Source organism: Eucalyptus grandis, chromosome 8 (genome assembly GCF_016545825.1).
Source record: "Eucalyptus grandis isolate ANBG69807.140 chromosome 8, ASM1654582v1, whole genome shotgun sequence".
NCBI lineage: Eukaryota > Viridiplantae > Streptophyta > Magnoliopsida > Myrtales > Myrtaceae > Eucalyptus > Eucalyptus grandis.
In genome coordinates, this window is record NC_052619.1 from 39,628,011 (window position 1) to 39,643,272 (window position 15,262).

Genomic DNA, 15,262 nt, shown 5'->3' on the forward strand with positions numbered 1-15,262 from the left:
CCACTTACACTCACCAATCATGATGCACCCACGTCAAACCCTCGTCGAATGGCCACGTGGACGCATCCGTCATATAAACAGGCCTCCTTCTCTGGCTTGTCCTGTCGGTGGAAGAGAGTGGAAACGCAAAACAGGCCCCACAGGCCCCACAGGCCCCAAAACGAAACCCCTGCACATCAGCAGTCTCCCACCTCAGGACCAAACCTTCCTCTCCTCTCTCTCTAGCTCGGGGCTTCGCTCCGCAATGGCGCAGACGATGGACAGCATGCCGCCAGCGAAGAGCAGCGACGCCTCGCCGGACGACGCCGACGAGCGGGACGACTTGCCGTCGTCCGCCAAGGAAGGCGCCGTGAAGTGGAAGAAGAGGAGGAGGAGGGGGAAGAGGAAGCGCGAGGATCGGGATCGTCCGCCGCCGTCGCCGCCGTCGCCGTCGTCGTCGTCTCGCGATCCTCTGGAGGTGTTCGGTGCGGACCTCATGGTGATGATACTGAACAATCTCGACGCACGCAGCGTGGCACTATCTCTGCTCGTCTCTCGCGCGTGGCACCGCGTTGCCTCCAGCGACCGGCTCTGGAGCCGTAAGGTCTGTTTCGCTCGCTTTTATCTTCTCTTTCTGTTTTCATTGCTGCTGTGATTTCGGATATTTCGTTTGTCGTAATGATTCGTTCTTATTTCGGGGCTGCTAAATTCTGAGTTTGGATAGTGATTTTGTGCTATGATTTCTGTCGGTGGTTGGATTAGCAAGTCTGGATGGTTTTGGTGTTCTGGAAGCGGATTTTAAGATGAGTATCTTATTTCGCATGCGTTTATGAGAATCTTGTAAGGATTGTGTGAAGCGTGCATTTTAAGTGGTTTTGTTTCTTCCATTTGCGATAGCTTTCGATTGGCCAATTTGGTTACTCCTTTGAAACGCACCTGATGAAGAGCCAAGTTTGTGGTTGTACTTTGGGCTTTTTAACTGGACGACTGAGATCCGCTTGCAGCTTTTTTACATTTGACTAGTGCCTTGCTAGTGTCTGTCTTTTGATAACAGATCGATGATTATTGCTATTCTAATAACAAAATGGTTTACCTGTTGGCTGTAGAGTATATGGGGTGGTCTTTGATGGTGTCAATTAGCTGACACATGTACGCAAGATCTTAAAATATGCCAAATTTGATGATATAAAGCCACTTTCTGTAAGTGGTATGGAATTTGATTAGAGATGATCTGTGATGTAGTATACTGCTTTTATGAGGTCAACCATGCTTTTCAATGTAGCATGCATCCTTGGAGTCTTTACAAACTGACTGTGAACCTAAGATGAGAATTTTAGAGATGTCACCAGACTTCAAGGAAAGTATCTGCGCACCTTTTCTGTAAATGTTCTCTTGAAAGTTCGAGATTCACATTCTATCTTTGTGATTTTTTAAAATGATTCTCTATTGTTTTATGACATATTTAGAAGTTTTACAACATAATAGATTGCAGATATGTTACTTAAAAGTTGAGCGACAATAGGAGTTTTCCATACAGGTTGCATCTTTCTTGTATCTGAATTTTAGATTTAATTTTTGATATTGCCGTAACTACATTGCATGAGGTGCATCATGTTGGTCAAATAATTGCCATGTAGTGAGGAAGTAGTATTCTGACCAAAATAATATGTGGATTACTCTATTTTATCATTTCTTTGTTTGCTCCCTTGCTGATGAGGAGTCAAATATTATGCGCTGCATCATGTACAAAAAAATCATATGAGCTTAATGTCCTTTATTAATAAGTTGGGAGTGTCACTAGGAATAATTCTACCCCAATGATCAAGGAAGCTCTTTTCATCTGTGGAGTTGTTTCGTCTAGGACTTGATGAATATTTAATCAGGGTTGGCCATATGTTAGTGGTTGTTAACTCAGGAAGATGGCACCAAAGCTAATGTTTGATCCAAACATTAGTTGAGTATTTGTCTAAATGGGTGTTGTGAATTCTCTATATCAGACATGTCATCGATCCTTTTTCAATAGATTTTGTGTCCCTTCTTGTAGTGGGCACCCATTCATCAAATTCTAGGAATAATTTTTCCATGGTATTATCATTTTGTTAGCTTGTATGCCCTTGCCTACTTCACATTTTTTTCTATTCATTCAACCTCATTGGTTGAGGAGTGTACTAATGAAAATCCCTTTTCTCTGTTACAAATCTAAGCTGTATGAGAGGGAAAAAAGGTTTCAGATGGGAGAAAAGAGATGTGCATAAAAGATGTAGGATAAATCGAAATTGACAGCAATAATAAGCAAGGGGAAGCCAAAGGCCTTAGTGGCCTAGCAGCAATTCTCATCGACTTAGTGCCAAGAGGTCTTGGGTCAAATCCTATGGCACCATGACCACACGCCACTAAGGGCGTAATGGGTAGCCAAAAGAAAAGATGGATATGGTGATTTTTTATTTTAGTGGGGGACAGGGGCATCCAAACCTTTTCTGCTTGACGAGTGTTTACCAAGATGCATTGGGGTATAGTGATGTTAGACAAAAATTTCAGGGTCTAAGCATGGGGAATTCTGAGAGGGGATCTGTTGAGGAATTGTATGGGAATGTTTTTGTCACCTCCTAAGTAGTTACTGTAGATGGCAATATGTGAATAAGAAAATATATGGACTAGTCCAAAGACTCAGTGATTAAACCTGTCTTAGTGAATTATAGAAGCTTTTAAGTTTTTTCTTTTGGTTCCCTATGGTGAAATGGATTGCAGAAGTATCAGAAATGCTTATCAGATATAGGATGCAATTTCACACTTGTACAATGCATTATTGATATATTGCTGGTTGTTTCACGTGGTTGTCATGGCCTAGCTACATTTGATGTCAATTGGGGTACTGCTGCCATTTGTGATCCTCAATGGCAGTGGTTAGCTTAATGTGGCAGAAATTGTGGTGTTAAATTTCTTTTGAAAGGGTTACAATGTGATAGAGAAGCTTTCACTTGAATGAAGGATCAGTATTTTCTTTTTCTTGAAAAGGTTTTGTGAGCTTCCTTTACCTGCCAGTAAATGCTGTGAATAGTAGCAAATTGAGGTTGGATACACTTTTCTTTTCAATTTGGGTTTGTTTTGTCCACTTCTTAGCTCATGCATGGTTGGCTATCTCCATCTACTGACCTCCTTAGATTGATACTCTACCCTTGGCCATGTCAAGCTATCAAGTTGGATGAGAGAGATGACACAGACATCCAAAGATAGAAGAGGTAGAGAATCTAGAGTGAATGTTCGGAGTTTTTTATTAGCTTGGGAGATACTCGAAATTGGAATTGGACTAGATAAGGAGAGGACTTATTTGGATATGCAAGAGCCTTCTTCATGATCAGTTTATATAGATTGTGAATAAGAAAGGTCAAGGATTAATGTGTGTATTTGTTCATTTTTAGGACACCGACGAGATCATGAAGTTCTTACTCTTGCTATTCACGTCTTGTACATTTCTTAAGCATAACGAACCTCAGTCAAATGAAGAATGCAATTAATCGCTTTTGCAAAATCTTGTTGATCTAAGATGAATCACCTCTTATAATTAGCTAGGCAGTAAAAGGTCATAACACCCTTTGTTTCTCGTTTTTTCCTTTACCTCTTCCCTAAAGTACCTCTCTTGTCCTTTCTTCGATCCATCTGAAGATTTTTTTTTTTTTCTTTTTATTTGCTGGAACAATCCAGCTGGAGATTTTGAGTTGGGTGCAAGGACTTACATAGAGTGGCGAGGTACATAGAGTGGCTATTAAAGAAGGTGAGATGGAAAGGAGAGATGCCAAGCAAAGCACAAGTTGAGGAAGTTGACAAAAACTACAACCATGCATGAGGTGGCAAAGTTTTTTTTTTAACAAGGCAGCGACTCATATGGTAAGGCAAAAGATCATCTAATAATCTCACGCATCATGACAGTTTAAGTGCCTGAGGCAGTGACTTTAGCTTCATGAACAGTAATTTCCCTGTGTGTGTCCTGTTATCTGGGTACTGAAACTGAAGATATGGCCCACCACAATTATTCTGGCCCTCTGGATCAAAGTCCTCACATAAGATGTCAAAGTATAAACAGTTAATACTGTCATTCTCAATGGCATATCCAATGGTGGCCACCCGCAAATCATATGTCAGGGGAAGCAGTTGTGTGCTTTGAAATATTTCTTTTTAAAAAAATTTGGTCTTTTTACAGTGTAACTTTATATAAATTTGCTTTGTTTGGTTAATCGAAAAATTTAGTCATTAGAAAGTAGGAACAATAGTAGACTGAATTTTGCAAAAGCTAGAGTTAGAACATGAAAAGGATAGATTACTAGAGGAATTTGTCAGAGTCGGAATGGTCCTGCCTATGAGGTTAGCCCATCATGTATTGATGTAATATTCATGATTTGTTGTCGTGGTTCAATCTTGCAATTGTCGTTCAATGAAGGTTTCTTTTGATAACTGATATTTGCTTTTTAATTCAGTGTGAGGAATTGTGGTCTGGCAAAGCACACATACCTAGAATATCCCAAGTTCATGGACTATCAAAGTTGACTGCTTATTCCATATCTGTTATGGATGGCAAACGTGTATCTCTCTCTCTCTCTCTAGTTTGCATGTGCACCTACACCTTTTGTTTTTTTGTTCATGTCTTTCTGTTTTCATGACAGACCCGTATCACAAAGTATGATCTCTGTGATCATGCATGGGAGTTCCATTTCAGTAAGGTATGTGCTTTTCAACCGCAACATAGTTTTCGTAGAGGTTGCTTTCTGTTCTGCTATGGCTAAGCTTTGAGCTCTACTTTAGCTTTTGTTACTTGTCAATATATATGATAAACCTACGTTGAGTCTTGATAAAGTTGCATTACATTGAGAAAAACTACCAAAACAGTCCTAAATTTATTACAAATATATCAAGTCAATCATAAACCTTTTTATTTTATCAATTGAGTTATAAACTTTTTGCATTAGTGCTAGTTTAGTCCATTTGGCTAATTTGGCCGGCTGACACTAACAAAGACACTAGCCATCCTACGTAGCGTGATTGGTGCTGACTTAACAAGTTTTAATAATATTTTTAATATTTATTTGAATTTGTTATTTGTTATTTCTTTTTTCCTTTTCCCTTTTTCCCCCTTTCCCTTCATCTTGATTGCATCCAGTGACCCGCCAGAGAGGAGGGCCTGTGAGGTCAACCTCACCCTGCCCTTGGTGAGCCTCGACTTCAACGTCGCTGGGCAAGGTCAACCTTGCCCAGCCACTGTCAAGGCCGACCTAGCCAGTGGCCAGCAAGTTCGAGCCTTACCCTAGTCAGCGAAAGTTACGCCACATGGGATGGCTGCTGTCCATGTCAGTGTCGGCAAGCCAAAATTGGTCAGTCGGATGGACTGAGTTCATACTCAAAATAGTAAAGAAAAAGGTTTATGACTGAATTAGGACTTTTTTGGTTTGGTAATTCTCCTACATTGCATCTGTCTTGAGTGCGTCAATGGAAGAGGTCAAAGTTGTACCCCTCACTTAGAATATAAAGTAGAGCTGGAAATTGTGTATTGACATTGATGTGACAGTAGCATGAGACAGTTTTTGCTCTTGAACGTCTCTTAAATACCAGCAAATCTTCGGACAAGAGTAATGTCCATGCCATTGCCAACATGAGGCCCATAAGCTTTGCATGTATGTCGAGCTTCTTGATGCTTGAGGGATCTCTGTGGATTGAACTTGCTTCATATCTGGAGTTTCTCCAAAAGCCAAGATATTTAGTGATGACAAAATATTTTGCATTTTACTAGGCCGCACCTGAGTATTGGCGAAATCTAGATGCCTATTGGAAAGGCACTGGCCCTCCAATGCACCGGTACTTCCATCTGGACGGTAGCCAAAGTGCAGATCCTGGCGACAAGGTGTGGGGAGGCCATGAATGCTGTTATTCCATAGTCACTAGCTTCATTGATGATGGGAAGATTAGGGAACACTACGTGAGGATTAATCGCTGGCCCCATATGTCTGTCTATAGGAAGCAGGACTGGAGCTGGGAAATGTCAAATGGTGTCTTCTTCTACGCCAGTGTGCCTGATGCTGATAAGCTCGGTGGGACTGGACCTCTGTTTCCAGTCGTGTGTGGTCTGTAGCACCCACCACTTATAAAGCCTCTAAAAGTGGTGCAGTCTGTACAATCCCCGTCTTTAGTTTCCTTGAGATATGCAAGTCTGCCCATGCTGTCCTAGTATTTTCAGTAGATGCCTCGACCGTGAGGCTTAGAAAGCCTGCATCTGCATGTTCTTTTCTGCAGTCTGTGTTGCTTTGTACAGTGTAAATACAATATGTGGCCTTAATTTTTGTGCTTTGTATAAATAAGGATGGAAGTTTTATCATGAGCATCCAGAGGATCATGCTTGTCAACTGTTCACTCATTTACGAATAGGAGTTTTCTTGCGCATTCCATATAATTTTTCATGTCAGGCGCATGGATGAGAGATTTTGACAAAATGGCCAGAAAGCACTGTCTTGCAATCCTTATTTTTTGAAAACGAGAAGAGAACTTCAGGGATGTCATGTGAGGAAGGATGGCGACGGACCGGTTTTGGTGGTGGTGGTCACAGGTACTTTCCCAATGTGCGGCGTTCCTGGGATGAAATAGTGATGGTATGGGCAATTCACGGGACTCGAACAAAATCTGTGCGAACAAGCAGTTAATTTATAATGTACAGGCATGCATGCAGTAACCCATAAATGAGCACAAGTGATAAAGGGCGGAATGTTTTTTGCATCTCATTAGGAATTGCATGTGCTTTGCTTATATGTATTACGTTTAGCACTAGTAAAGATGCAGTCCGGGAAAAATGTCGTATTGACCGACCCAATATGATTTATTAATTAACCCACCCCGTGATGGGCGTACGTTGGCCACACCACTGGCCAGGGTTTGATTCCCCAACTCATCACATTGCGCGACTTAAAGTGGGGTGTCGTGGGAGATGAGTTCATGCACTAGTGCCCCTCCGGGTTTACGTTATACGGTAGTTCCCAAGTACCCAAAAAAAAAAAAAAATGATCTATTAATAGCACATCATCATCATCATCCAAGGAGCTAGATCTAGTGTATATTATAAGGAAGTTGCCTATTTATGGATTATTACACATTTAATCTGGCTCCACTTAAAAGAGTTTTGATCCTCAAAAAGAGGAAATTGCCTATTTAAGGATTATTACACTGTTAATCTTACTCCACTTAAAGAGTTTTTTTTATTTTTTTGTGACCTAAAAATCCCGTACAGCCGACGGCCGGTGAGTAAACTTGGAGGTGAGTAAACTTGGGGGGACACGTAAGCAAGAGGACCCACTATCCCCGGCATCCTACTTAAGACCCTAAGCGATCTGTGAGGAAATTGAATTCTTTCTCTTCGTGAAGGAGAGAGAGCCCAAACTATCGCGAGCCACCAAAGCGATAGTCCACTTAAAGAGTTTTAATCCTAAAAAAATCAATTGTTTGTGCAATGTAACAACTTAAGGACGCGTATAACAAAACTTCTATTTCTTTACTTCTACGTCATTTTATTATTCAAGTCGCCTTTGAAATCGTTTGGTAATGCAATTTCATTTTTTAATTTCTGAAAACAAATTTACATTTCAAAAATAGATTTGAAACAAAACTTAGAAACTAAAATTTTAACTTTTTTATTTCTAAAACAAAAATAAGAAATGAAAATTTTTTCATCATCCGCTCTCATCAACCCCGCCACCCACCAACCACCCATGGGACATCGACGCCGGCGTACGTGCCGCCACCAAACTCCGAGTTGCCACCCCCACCCCTCTAGAAATAGAAATCTTGTTCTATTATTAAATAAATTTATATTCTAAAAATAAAATTTTAGTCGCTATCAAACGCATTTCTTTATTTAAAAACTCATCCAGGAAAAAGAAATTAAGAAATTAATTTCTAGCAAAAAATTGATTTCTTCTCCAAAAATTTGTCATGCGCACCCTAAGTAGATATATCTATGTGCATCTAAATCAAGAAATGAACACAAACAACTGCTTTAGAATGAGCCGCAACTGAGAGTCCAATCTCCATAAAGTTTCAGCTCCATTATGAGCAAAAGATCAGAACCAATGATACAGTCAGGTCCTCCCAAACATTAAGTAGAAAAACGCTAACGGGAAGGTGCTTCAGATTTTCCTTCAAACTTTCGCAAAGACAATAACATGAAGGAATAGGATGATCAACTCTGGTCAGGGTCCAAGTACAAGGTACCAAGACAAATTTTATTTATTTGTGAGCCAGCAAAATAAGCAGATCACTAGAAAAGTCGCACTGCGGAGAACAGATGACTTCATGACAACTGACAAGCGGCCACACGCGACGAGATCACCAAACATCAGGGCGCAGCTCACCAGTTGATGGGGGCACCCACCGCCCAGAGTGGTAGACACTCTCACCGACTTTCCAACCAGGAACATCCTTCATGACTTCAGCCTCATACTCAAGATACTTTTTCCACTCTTTGACAAATCTGAGCAGAACAGGCAAAGTTCGATGTCTTTCAGCTATTGTTCCTAATTCAGCAGTAATGAGTTAACTAATGGGGCCATCTCAAAGCTTCTGTTTTACCTTTCGTCCTCTTCAGCTTGCAGCACAGGTAATATGGCTCTCCGCGCAGCATATTTTTCTTCCTTCAGTGCCCTGCAGATGCATGCATCTTGTCAATGTAATGTTCTTTAAGGCAATCAAGAATTAAAAGACATAGATGTGGATTTCAAACTGGATCTATGATAACTTTTTCCAAATGGATCCAAAGATGTCTGTCATGCCTACAAGTCAACCTCCATATCCATCATCTTCAGATCAGAATAATGCAGTTCACTTACATACTTCCTGTAAGTGGACTTTTCAAGTAGTAATGATCGTTTCGCAAATCTCATTTCAAGAGTAAAAGCATAACACAGACTTCAGCGAAAGCCATCACAGCAGACGATAGTGTTATATGTATTACTTTTATGTCTTTCTTATATTCACAACCATAAACAGTTTGCAACGTAAAGTTTGTACTTGAGTAATTTGCAGTTTGTTCCAGAGTCTGCATCATGCATTGCTCTATCATTTGGTAACCAAAGTGAGACCCAGAAAGCACATAAACATTCAATGTGAAACTGCAGAAATGTATGCCAGAGCAAATTGAAATCAAAAGATGCTTTAAACAGTCTAGAGTCAACAGTGGCCATAAGGAGGGAACAAACTTTTCTTCAAAAGAACCTGAGTTTCCCTTCACATAAGATCACAATAAGGAAGAGCAGGCCGAAACAGCAAGTTTTACAGAGATAAAAAGCAAAAAAGTAACACAAATAATATGCCAATGTTTAAAAGCTCTTTGAAACATTATGCTTTTTTGAACAGCAGAACATGCTATATGGCTCTTTGAAACCCTAAAATATACCAAGTTATACACTTCTAATCCATTCTTCTTGCATATCAGCAGACAGCATAGACAACTTCGACGATTCTCTCCCTAACAATTAATATAGCTAGTCCCACTAAACGAAACTGAAAATTATTTAGGTCGAAGTTACTGCAATTTTGCATCAACTATGCGTGCGCCATTCAGCAGCAAAGACATAGTTTGATCATACCTCACTATAGTAACCCAAAGCAAGTAGCAGATTATTCAAAATCGGAAGCACTCGATCTCTATAAGATGAGCACAATATGCTTACAGAGAAGTTTGCCTACATAATAACATCTATTTACAGCAAAGATTAAGTTGAACTGCCTATAGTGAAGCTAAGATAAACCCAGCTCTATTGCAACCTAGCCTATCCACTGCAAGGCAATAAAGGAAGAGACTTCAGCAGAAAAGAAAGCTGGAAATGCCTGATCCAAGCCCTCTTGGAACAGCACCGTTCAAGACTTGAATTGAAGTAGATGCTGTTCCATGCTCAAAAGATAAGTGAAATCTGCAGATCCATCATATATTTGTTATTTTCAAACTTACAAGGGACTAATCTCTTTTCTAACAAAAGTACTTTACATTCTAGTAAAATTCACTTGCATACGCCAGCCTTCCAAGAACATAATATTGGGACGAGTTACAAGCATGCATAGAACTATAATGTCGGAAGAGACCTTTGCATTAGATTTATTGATGAAGACTATTACAAACCTTAAGTAAGGCATGCAAAATGATAAGATTGAAAGTACAACTCCCGTTGACAAAAGCACAATGGACCCAAAGATTTTCCCTTTTGACAGAACTCCAGATTTATCACTTTAGTAGTGACTAAATGAAATTTCCATCTCCACAAAGCAGAGGTGTGAAATCATCATTTCCATTATGCCATCAACAAAATCACTGAGAGGAGTCAGAATACTCCACTTGTGAGGATCATTACCAGCTTCAGTGAATCTTTGCCAGAGGCAACAAAAGCGGAAGGCAATGGCCCAAAAGTCTAATGGTAACTGGAAGGCAAAATTCACATGAATAAACTGAGTTGATAACAAGGATCAGACTTTGTGGACATCACACTTTTAGCAATCCGGAGAGTCATAAATTTGAATTTGATACGTTGCTTTACCAACCCATTATATGAGTCTCATTTGATTATAAAAAAATCTCATTTTGACATCCCTTCGATACGCTTCTCAGGAAAGAGGAGACAGAGATGAGCATCGTGCAAGTGGATGACCCAATTCCTTTATCACTCCGCATTTTTATCTTCAGAAACTAAGAATGAAATTCATCAAATTCTGAAGCCTTGGATAGTTTACATTTGTGTGCATCTCGAATCATCAAAGAACTGCCGACCCTCATTTTCTCCCTGACTGGTGCCAGCAGATTGTCACTTTCACAGGGTCCACTCCAACATCTTGCAACTCAACCGCTTAATCATCTACCAAATACCCTTATGCTTCTTCCACCCATTTGTAAAGTAGAGCACTTCCTTTCCATGTTATCCAATGAATGTAACACGGCATTGCGAATGTTTCAAGCAACTAATCCTCATCTAACTTCTCTTCATACCGTGCTTATTCGTAAAACATAAAAGCAGTAGCATCATATGCCAATCCTCCACCTAAAAATCCATATTAATTCCCCACGAGACAGAGCAAGCGGACAAAGTCAACTGAAATCGCAAGCAATGTCACAAATTCTCAGCTGCCACATTATATTCACAAAAAAAAAAGAAAAAAAAAAGGGACACTGAAATGGAAAATGCTTGCTCATTCTAAGCTCACTCTAGCATTTCCCTTTCGGTTCAATCCTTACAAAAACCCACATCTTGAAAACTAATTTATCGCTCCATCACCAAATCACATTCCCAACGGCTTTAGACCAGATAAGGCGAAAAGGGGAAAATGCGAGAAACTCAACAGATTGAGCAAAACCCAGACCAAAAAAGAAGATAAAACAAATCCCCAAATCACCAACAATCCCTAACCCTAACAAGAAACGAGCAATCCAGAGAAACGAGATTACCCGGCTAACCGTGGGATTGGATTGATGTTGTAGATTACCTGCGGATCTTGTTGCCCCTGGCCGACCTGGTACATGCCCCAAGAGAAGGCGCCGAAGGCGGCCAAGAAGATGGCCGTGGCGCTGGGGCCGGTGTTGGGGATCCGGCGGGCGTACCGGACCCGGAGCGAACCCACCCGGCGGCGGGGCCGTCTTGAAGGACGGGCATGTCCTTCACGCTCACCATGCCCGGCTTCTTCCTTATCATCGCCTCCGTCATCTTCGCCGCCTGTGTGGTATCCCTACGAATCGCAGAGGGATTGGCGAAGGAATTGCTTTTGATGCTATTGAAATGGCCAGTGAGAGGAGAGAGAGAGAGAGAGAGGAGAGAGGCTGCGTTTGGAATTGGCCTTGCAAAGGGGCTTTGAGGCTCTAAAGGTACTTAGGTCAAAGTTTGGGTGTTTAGGAACCACTTGCAATTCCATTAGGCCAAAGTCGGCCTTCTGAAGGCTGAAGTTTGAAAGGCCCAAGGCGGGAGCTTGGTCTTTGGGCTTTGGAAGCATACAAGCTTACACCGATTCTCATCGTTTTATTTTTTTTTCAAAAACCATTCTATTCTTTTGTTCATCGTCTTCTCTGCCGCCGAAGGACTTGTTGCTCGAAACTCCGCCGACTGCCGGCATGGTCGGGGCGGCGGGCCCGAGAGACCGTCGCCGGGGGAAGGGTGCGACCGTCGCCGGGGAGTGGTGCGTGTCCAGGCGCGGCGATCGCCGTGGGTCGGCGGGGTCGCGGGATTGGGCGGCGGGTCGCGCGGAGGTCCCGCGACCTTGCCCGACCAGAGTCCGAGGAGCCGCAGGTCGCGCGACCCCTCCGCGACCCGCATCCTGGGCGACGAGGTCCTCCCGCGACCTCACCGCCCCGGATGCGGGTCGCGGCGATCGCCGAGAGTCGCGCGACCTCGCCGCAACCCGGATCCGGGGGCGGATATGGGTCGCGGCGGGGGTCGCCCGGCGTCCGGCAGCCTCCCGCCGAGGTCGCGGGACCTCGCCGCCCAGGATCCCAGGTCGCGGCGTGGTCGCCGACGTCCGCAGCCTCTCCCTCGAGGTCGCGCGACCTCGCCGCCCTGCATCCGGGTCGCGGTCGCCCGATCGCCTAGCTTGCCTCACGGGGTCGCCGACGTCCGCAGCCCCTCGCTAGGGGTTCGCCCGACGTCCGGCTTCCCTCGCCGTGAGGTCGCCCGACGTCCGGCAGCCCTCGCCGGGTTCGCCCAACGCCTGGGCAGCCCTCGCGGGGTCTCCCGACCTTTGCCCTGCAGTTAATTTTTTATATATTTTTTTAATTTGTTTTATCACAAAAGTCCTTTGTAAGTATAATTTTTCCAAACATCATTTTGCTCAAAGATACTTCACAATGGACTTTTAAATTGTAATTTACCAAACACAATTTGCATTACGAAAAAGTCCCCTCAACCTAAAGTCCTTTGCATTTTCACTAATGGCTTTCCCCAAAAGTCTAACCAAACGCACCCAGAGTCGGGAGCTGGGACTGCGAGGTGGTGCGGTGGCGATTGTTGGAGTTGGGAGACTGTTCAGACGGCGTCGTTCTAGAGTTGTGGAAACGTTGGAATGTGCTTGATCGAAAATGACAAGAGAAAACAATACGAACCGTATTATGGTCCAACCCGTAGTGTTACTCTTAAAATTTTAATTGTCTAATATAATTCTTGAACTGTTCTTAAATATTTAAGAGTTAATATTACGAAAAAAAAAAAAACTAGTATAGATATGATAAATTTACTCAAAAAATTTTGACCACTAAAAAAACCCAAACTAGTAGACTATTAATAAATTTGTCGAAGAAATTGATAAATTTATCTCAAATTGATACATTTGTGACAAATTTACCTCATAATAATTTTCATTAAATTTTATCTTAAAAAACCCCAAATGAATATACGTATGACAAATTTACCACAAACTAATTTTGTTATCATTAAAAACCTCAAACTGGTACACTCGTCACAAATTTACCCTAACAAATTATAAAAAATCTCAAACTAGTATACTTATGACAAATTTATCATAAACTAATTTATTAGACTGCAAATCCTAAATGTATATATATGTACCACAATTTTTTTAAAAAAAATTGTATAACTGTGACAAACGGAAAGTAAAATCCCAAATCGGTACACTGTTAACTGTCACGTATCCATTTAACTTAATAATTTGACAGTAAAATTTAATGAAACCGATAAATAAAGTAAATTTATCATAAATATACTAAATTAGGTAAATTTGTCAAAGATATACCAGTTTGGGGTTTTTGGTGATCAAAAATTAGTTTGTCATAACTGTACAAATTTGAGATTTTTAGAGCATTAACCATAAATTTTACTATCAAATTATTGAATTAGATGACACGTGATATTTGGTGGTGTACCAATTCCGTTTGTCACAATTGTACCGGTTTTTGGTTTTTTTGTAATATTTATCCAATTTAGCATAGGGTATATTTGTCATAAATGTATTAGTTTAAGATTTTTTTGTAATAAAAAAATTAGTTTATAATAAATTTTTCATAAGTGTACAAGGTTTTCTATGGTCGTTTAGAGTAAATTTATCACAAATATATTACTTTAGAGTTTTTTGTGGTCAAAAAATTAATTTTGAATAAATTTATCATAAATACATCAATTTGAAGTTTTTGTGATATTGACCCTTCTTCTTATTTCCTTTGTCATCCGTCTAAAGGTTATTTTCAAATATTGCTACAAACCTTTTTTTCTGAAAAAGAGAAGTTGGGATGTTCAAGTAGGCCTAAACTTCATCTCACGTCCCGAAGTTCAATTTGTGCATCTAATCTCCAGAAAAGGCTCTGTTTATTTAATTATAAAAAAATCTTAATTTTGATCATTTAGGCCTCTTAAAAAAAGAGATAATGAAAAAACATTCCCATCATCAACAAAAATAGTGAAATTTATTCGAAAAGTTATAAATTTGTTACACTTTACCAATTTGATTCTAAACTCTTTAATTTGACGTTACTCTTTTACATTTTGCTAATTGAGTCAATCCAATTAATTTTGATAGAAAATCGATATGAACGCATATCATCCTTGTGGCATGGACGGTATTAACTTAAACAATTTTTTATATTATTTTTTTTTTGAAATTTTTGTTTTGTTTTTTCTTTTCTTCTCTTTTCCCCCACTTTTATATATATATATATATATATATATATATATATATATATATATATATATATATATATGAGGCCAACAAGGTTCTAGTGACCTCACTAGCCCACTAGGCAAGGGTAACAAAGCCCTCATTGGCCACTAGGTAGGGTTACGACACGCTACCTATGGCTATCATATCTTGAGCTTGGGGTGCCTCCCTTGGTCGCTAGATCTCAAGCTTGCAGTTGTCATAACCGCTGAGCTTGATATATAGGTTCATGGCCATGGTGACAACGAATCGGCAGGCGCTCGCCCATTCTTTTGCTCTTTTGACTTGTGGCCATGGTCGCAAGATGCCGTTGTCATGGTTGCTCAAGCTCGAGGTATGGGTTCATGGCCATGGTGGTCACAAACCAGCAAGGTTGTTTCATCCATGGTTGCTCGAGCTCAACTCGCGACGATGGTTGCCCAATCTTGAGCTTGTAGCTATTGTGCCATGACCCTCGCAGAGTGGCCGATGAGGGCTTCTTTGTCCTCGCGCAATTGCCGCCCAAGGTTCAACAACCCGCATTGGCCAAAAGTGTAGCAAAACAAAGAAAAGAGAAATAGAGAAGAATAAAAATTTGAAAAAAAATATTAAAATATTTGTACTATATAGAGCCTAC

At 40.9% G+C, this 15,262-nt stretch overlaps 2 protein-coding genes across 3 annotated transcripts; one reads left to right on the forward strand and one right to left on the reverse strand.

Moving 5' to 3' along the window:
• The first annotated feature begins 214 nt into the window (after positions 1-214).
• LOC120286521 lies at positions 215-6,336 on the forward strand. 2 transcript variants are annotated; one of them, XM_039298787.1, is made up of 4 exons: positions 215-583; positions 4,638-4,694; positions 5,759-5,869; positions 5,983-6,336. In XM_039298787.1, the coding sequence occupies exons 1-4, from the start codon at positions 245-247 to the stop codon at positions 6,040-6,042; spliced, it is 567 nt and encodes a 188-aa protein (XP_039154721.1). In that variant the 5' UTR covers positions 215-244; the 3' UTR covers positions 6,043-6,336. The 2 variants fall into 2 exon arrangements, with proteins under 2 accessions (XP_039154721.1, XP_039154720.1); XM_039298786.1 differs by having other exon boundaries at positions 5,759-6,336.
• Positions 6,337-8,007: 1,671 nt separating this feature from the next.
• Positions 8,008-11,826, reverse strand: LOC104414387 (NADH dehydrogenase [ubiquinone] 1 alpha subcomplex subunit 13-B). The gene is given in 6 exon segments (XM_018861943.2): positions 8,008-8,482; positions 8,581-8,652; positions 11,479-11,495; positions 11,497-11,598; positions 11,600-11,623; positions 11,625-11,826. Coding segments are annotated over 6 exon segments (432 nt in total). The 5' UTR covers positions 11,697-11,826; the 3' UTR covers positions 8,008-8,337.
• Positions 11,827-15,262: the final 3,436 nt, after the last annotated feature.

Excerpts from the sequence above, each read along its gene's own strand:
- LOC120286521 (XM_039298786.1), top strand. The coding sequence starts at position 245 with ATGGCGCAGACGATGGACAGCATGCCGCCAGCGAAGAGCAGCGACGCC. Across the intron at positions 584-4,637 it reads ACCGGCTCTGGAGCCGTAAG|ACCCGTATCACAAAGTATGA; the intron begins GTCTGTTTCGCT and ends TTTTCATGACAG. Across the intron at positions 4,695-5,758 it reads GGGAGTTCCATTTCAGTAAG|GCCGCACCTGAGTATTGGCG; the intron begins GTATGTGCTTTT and ends GCATTTTACTAG.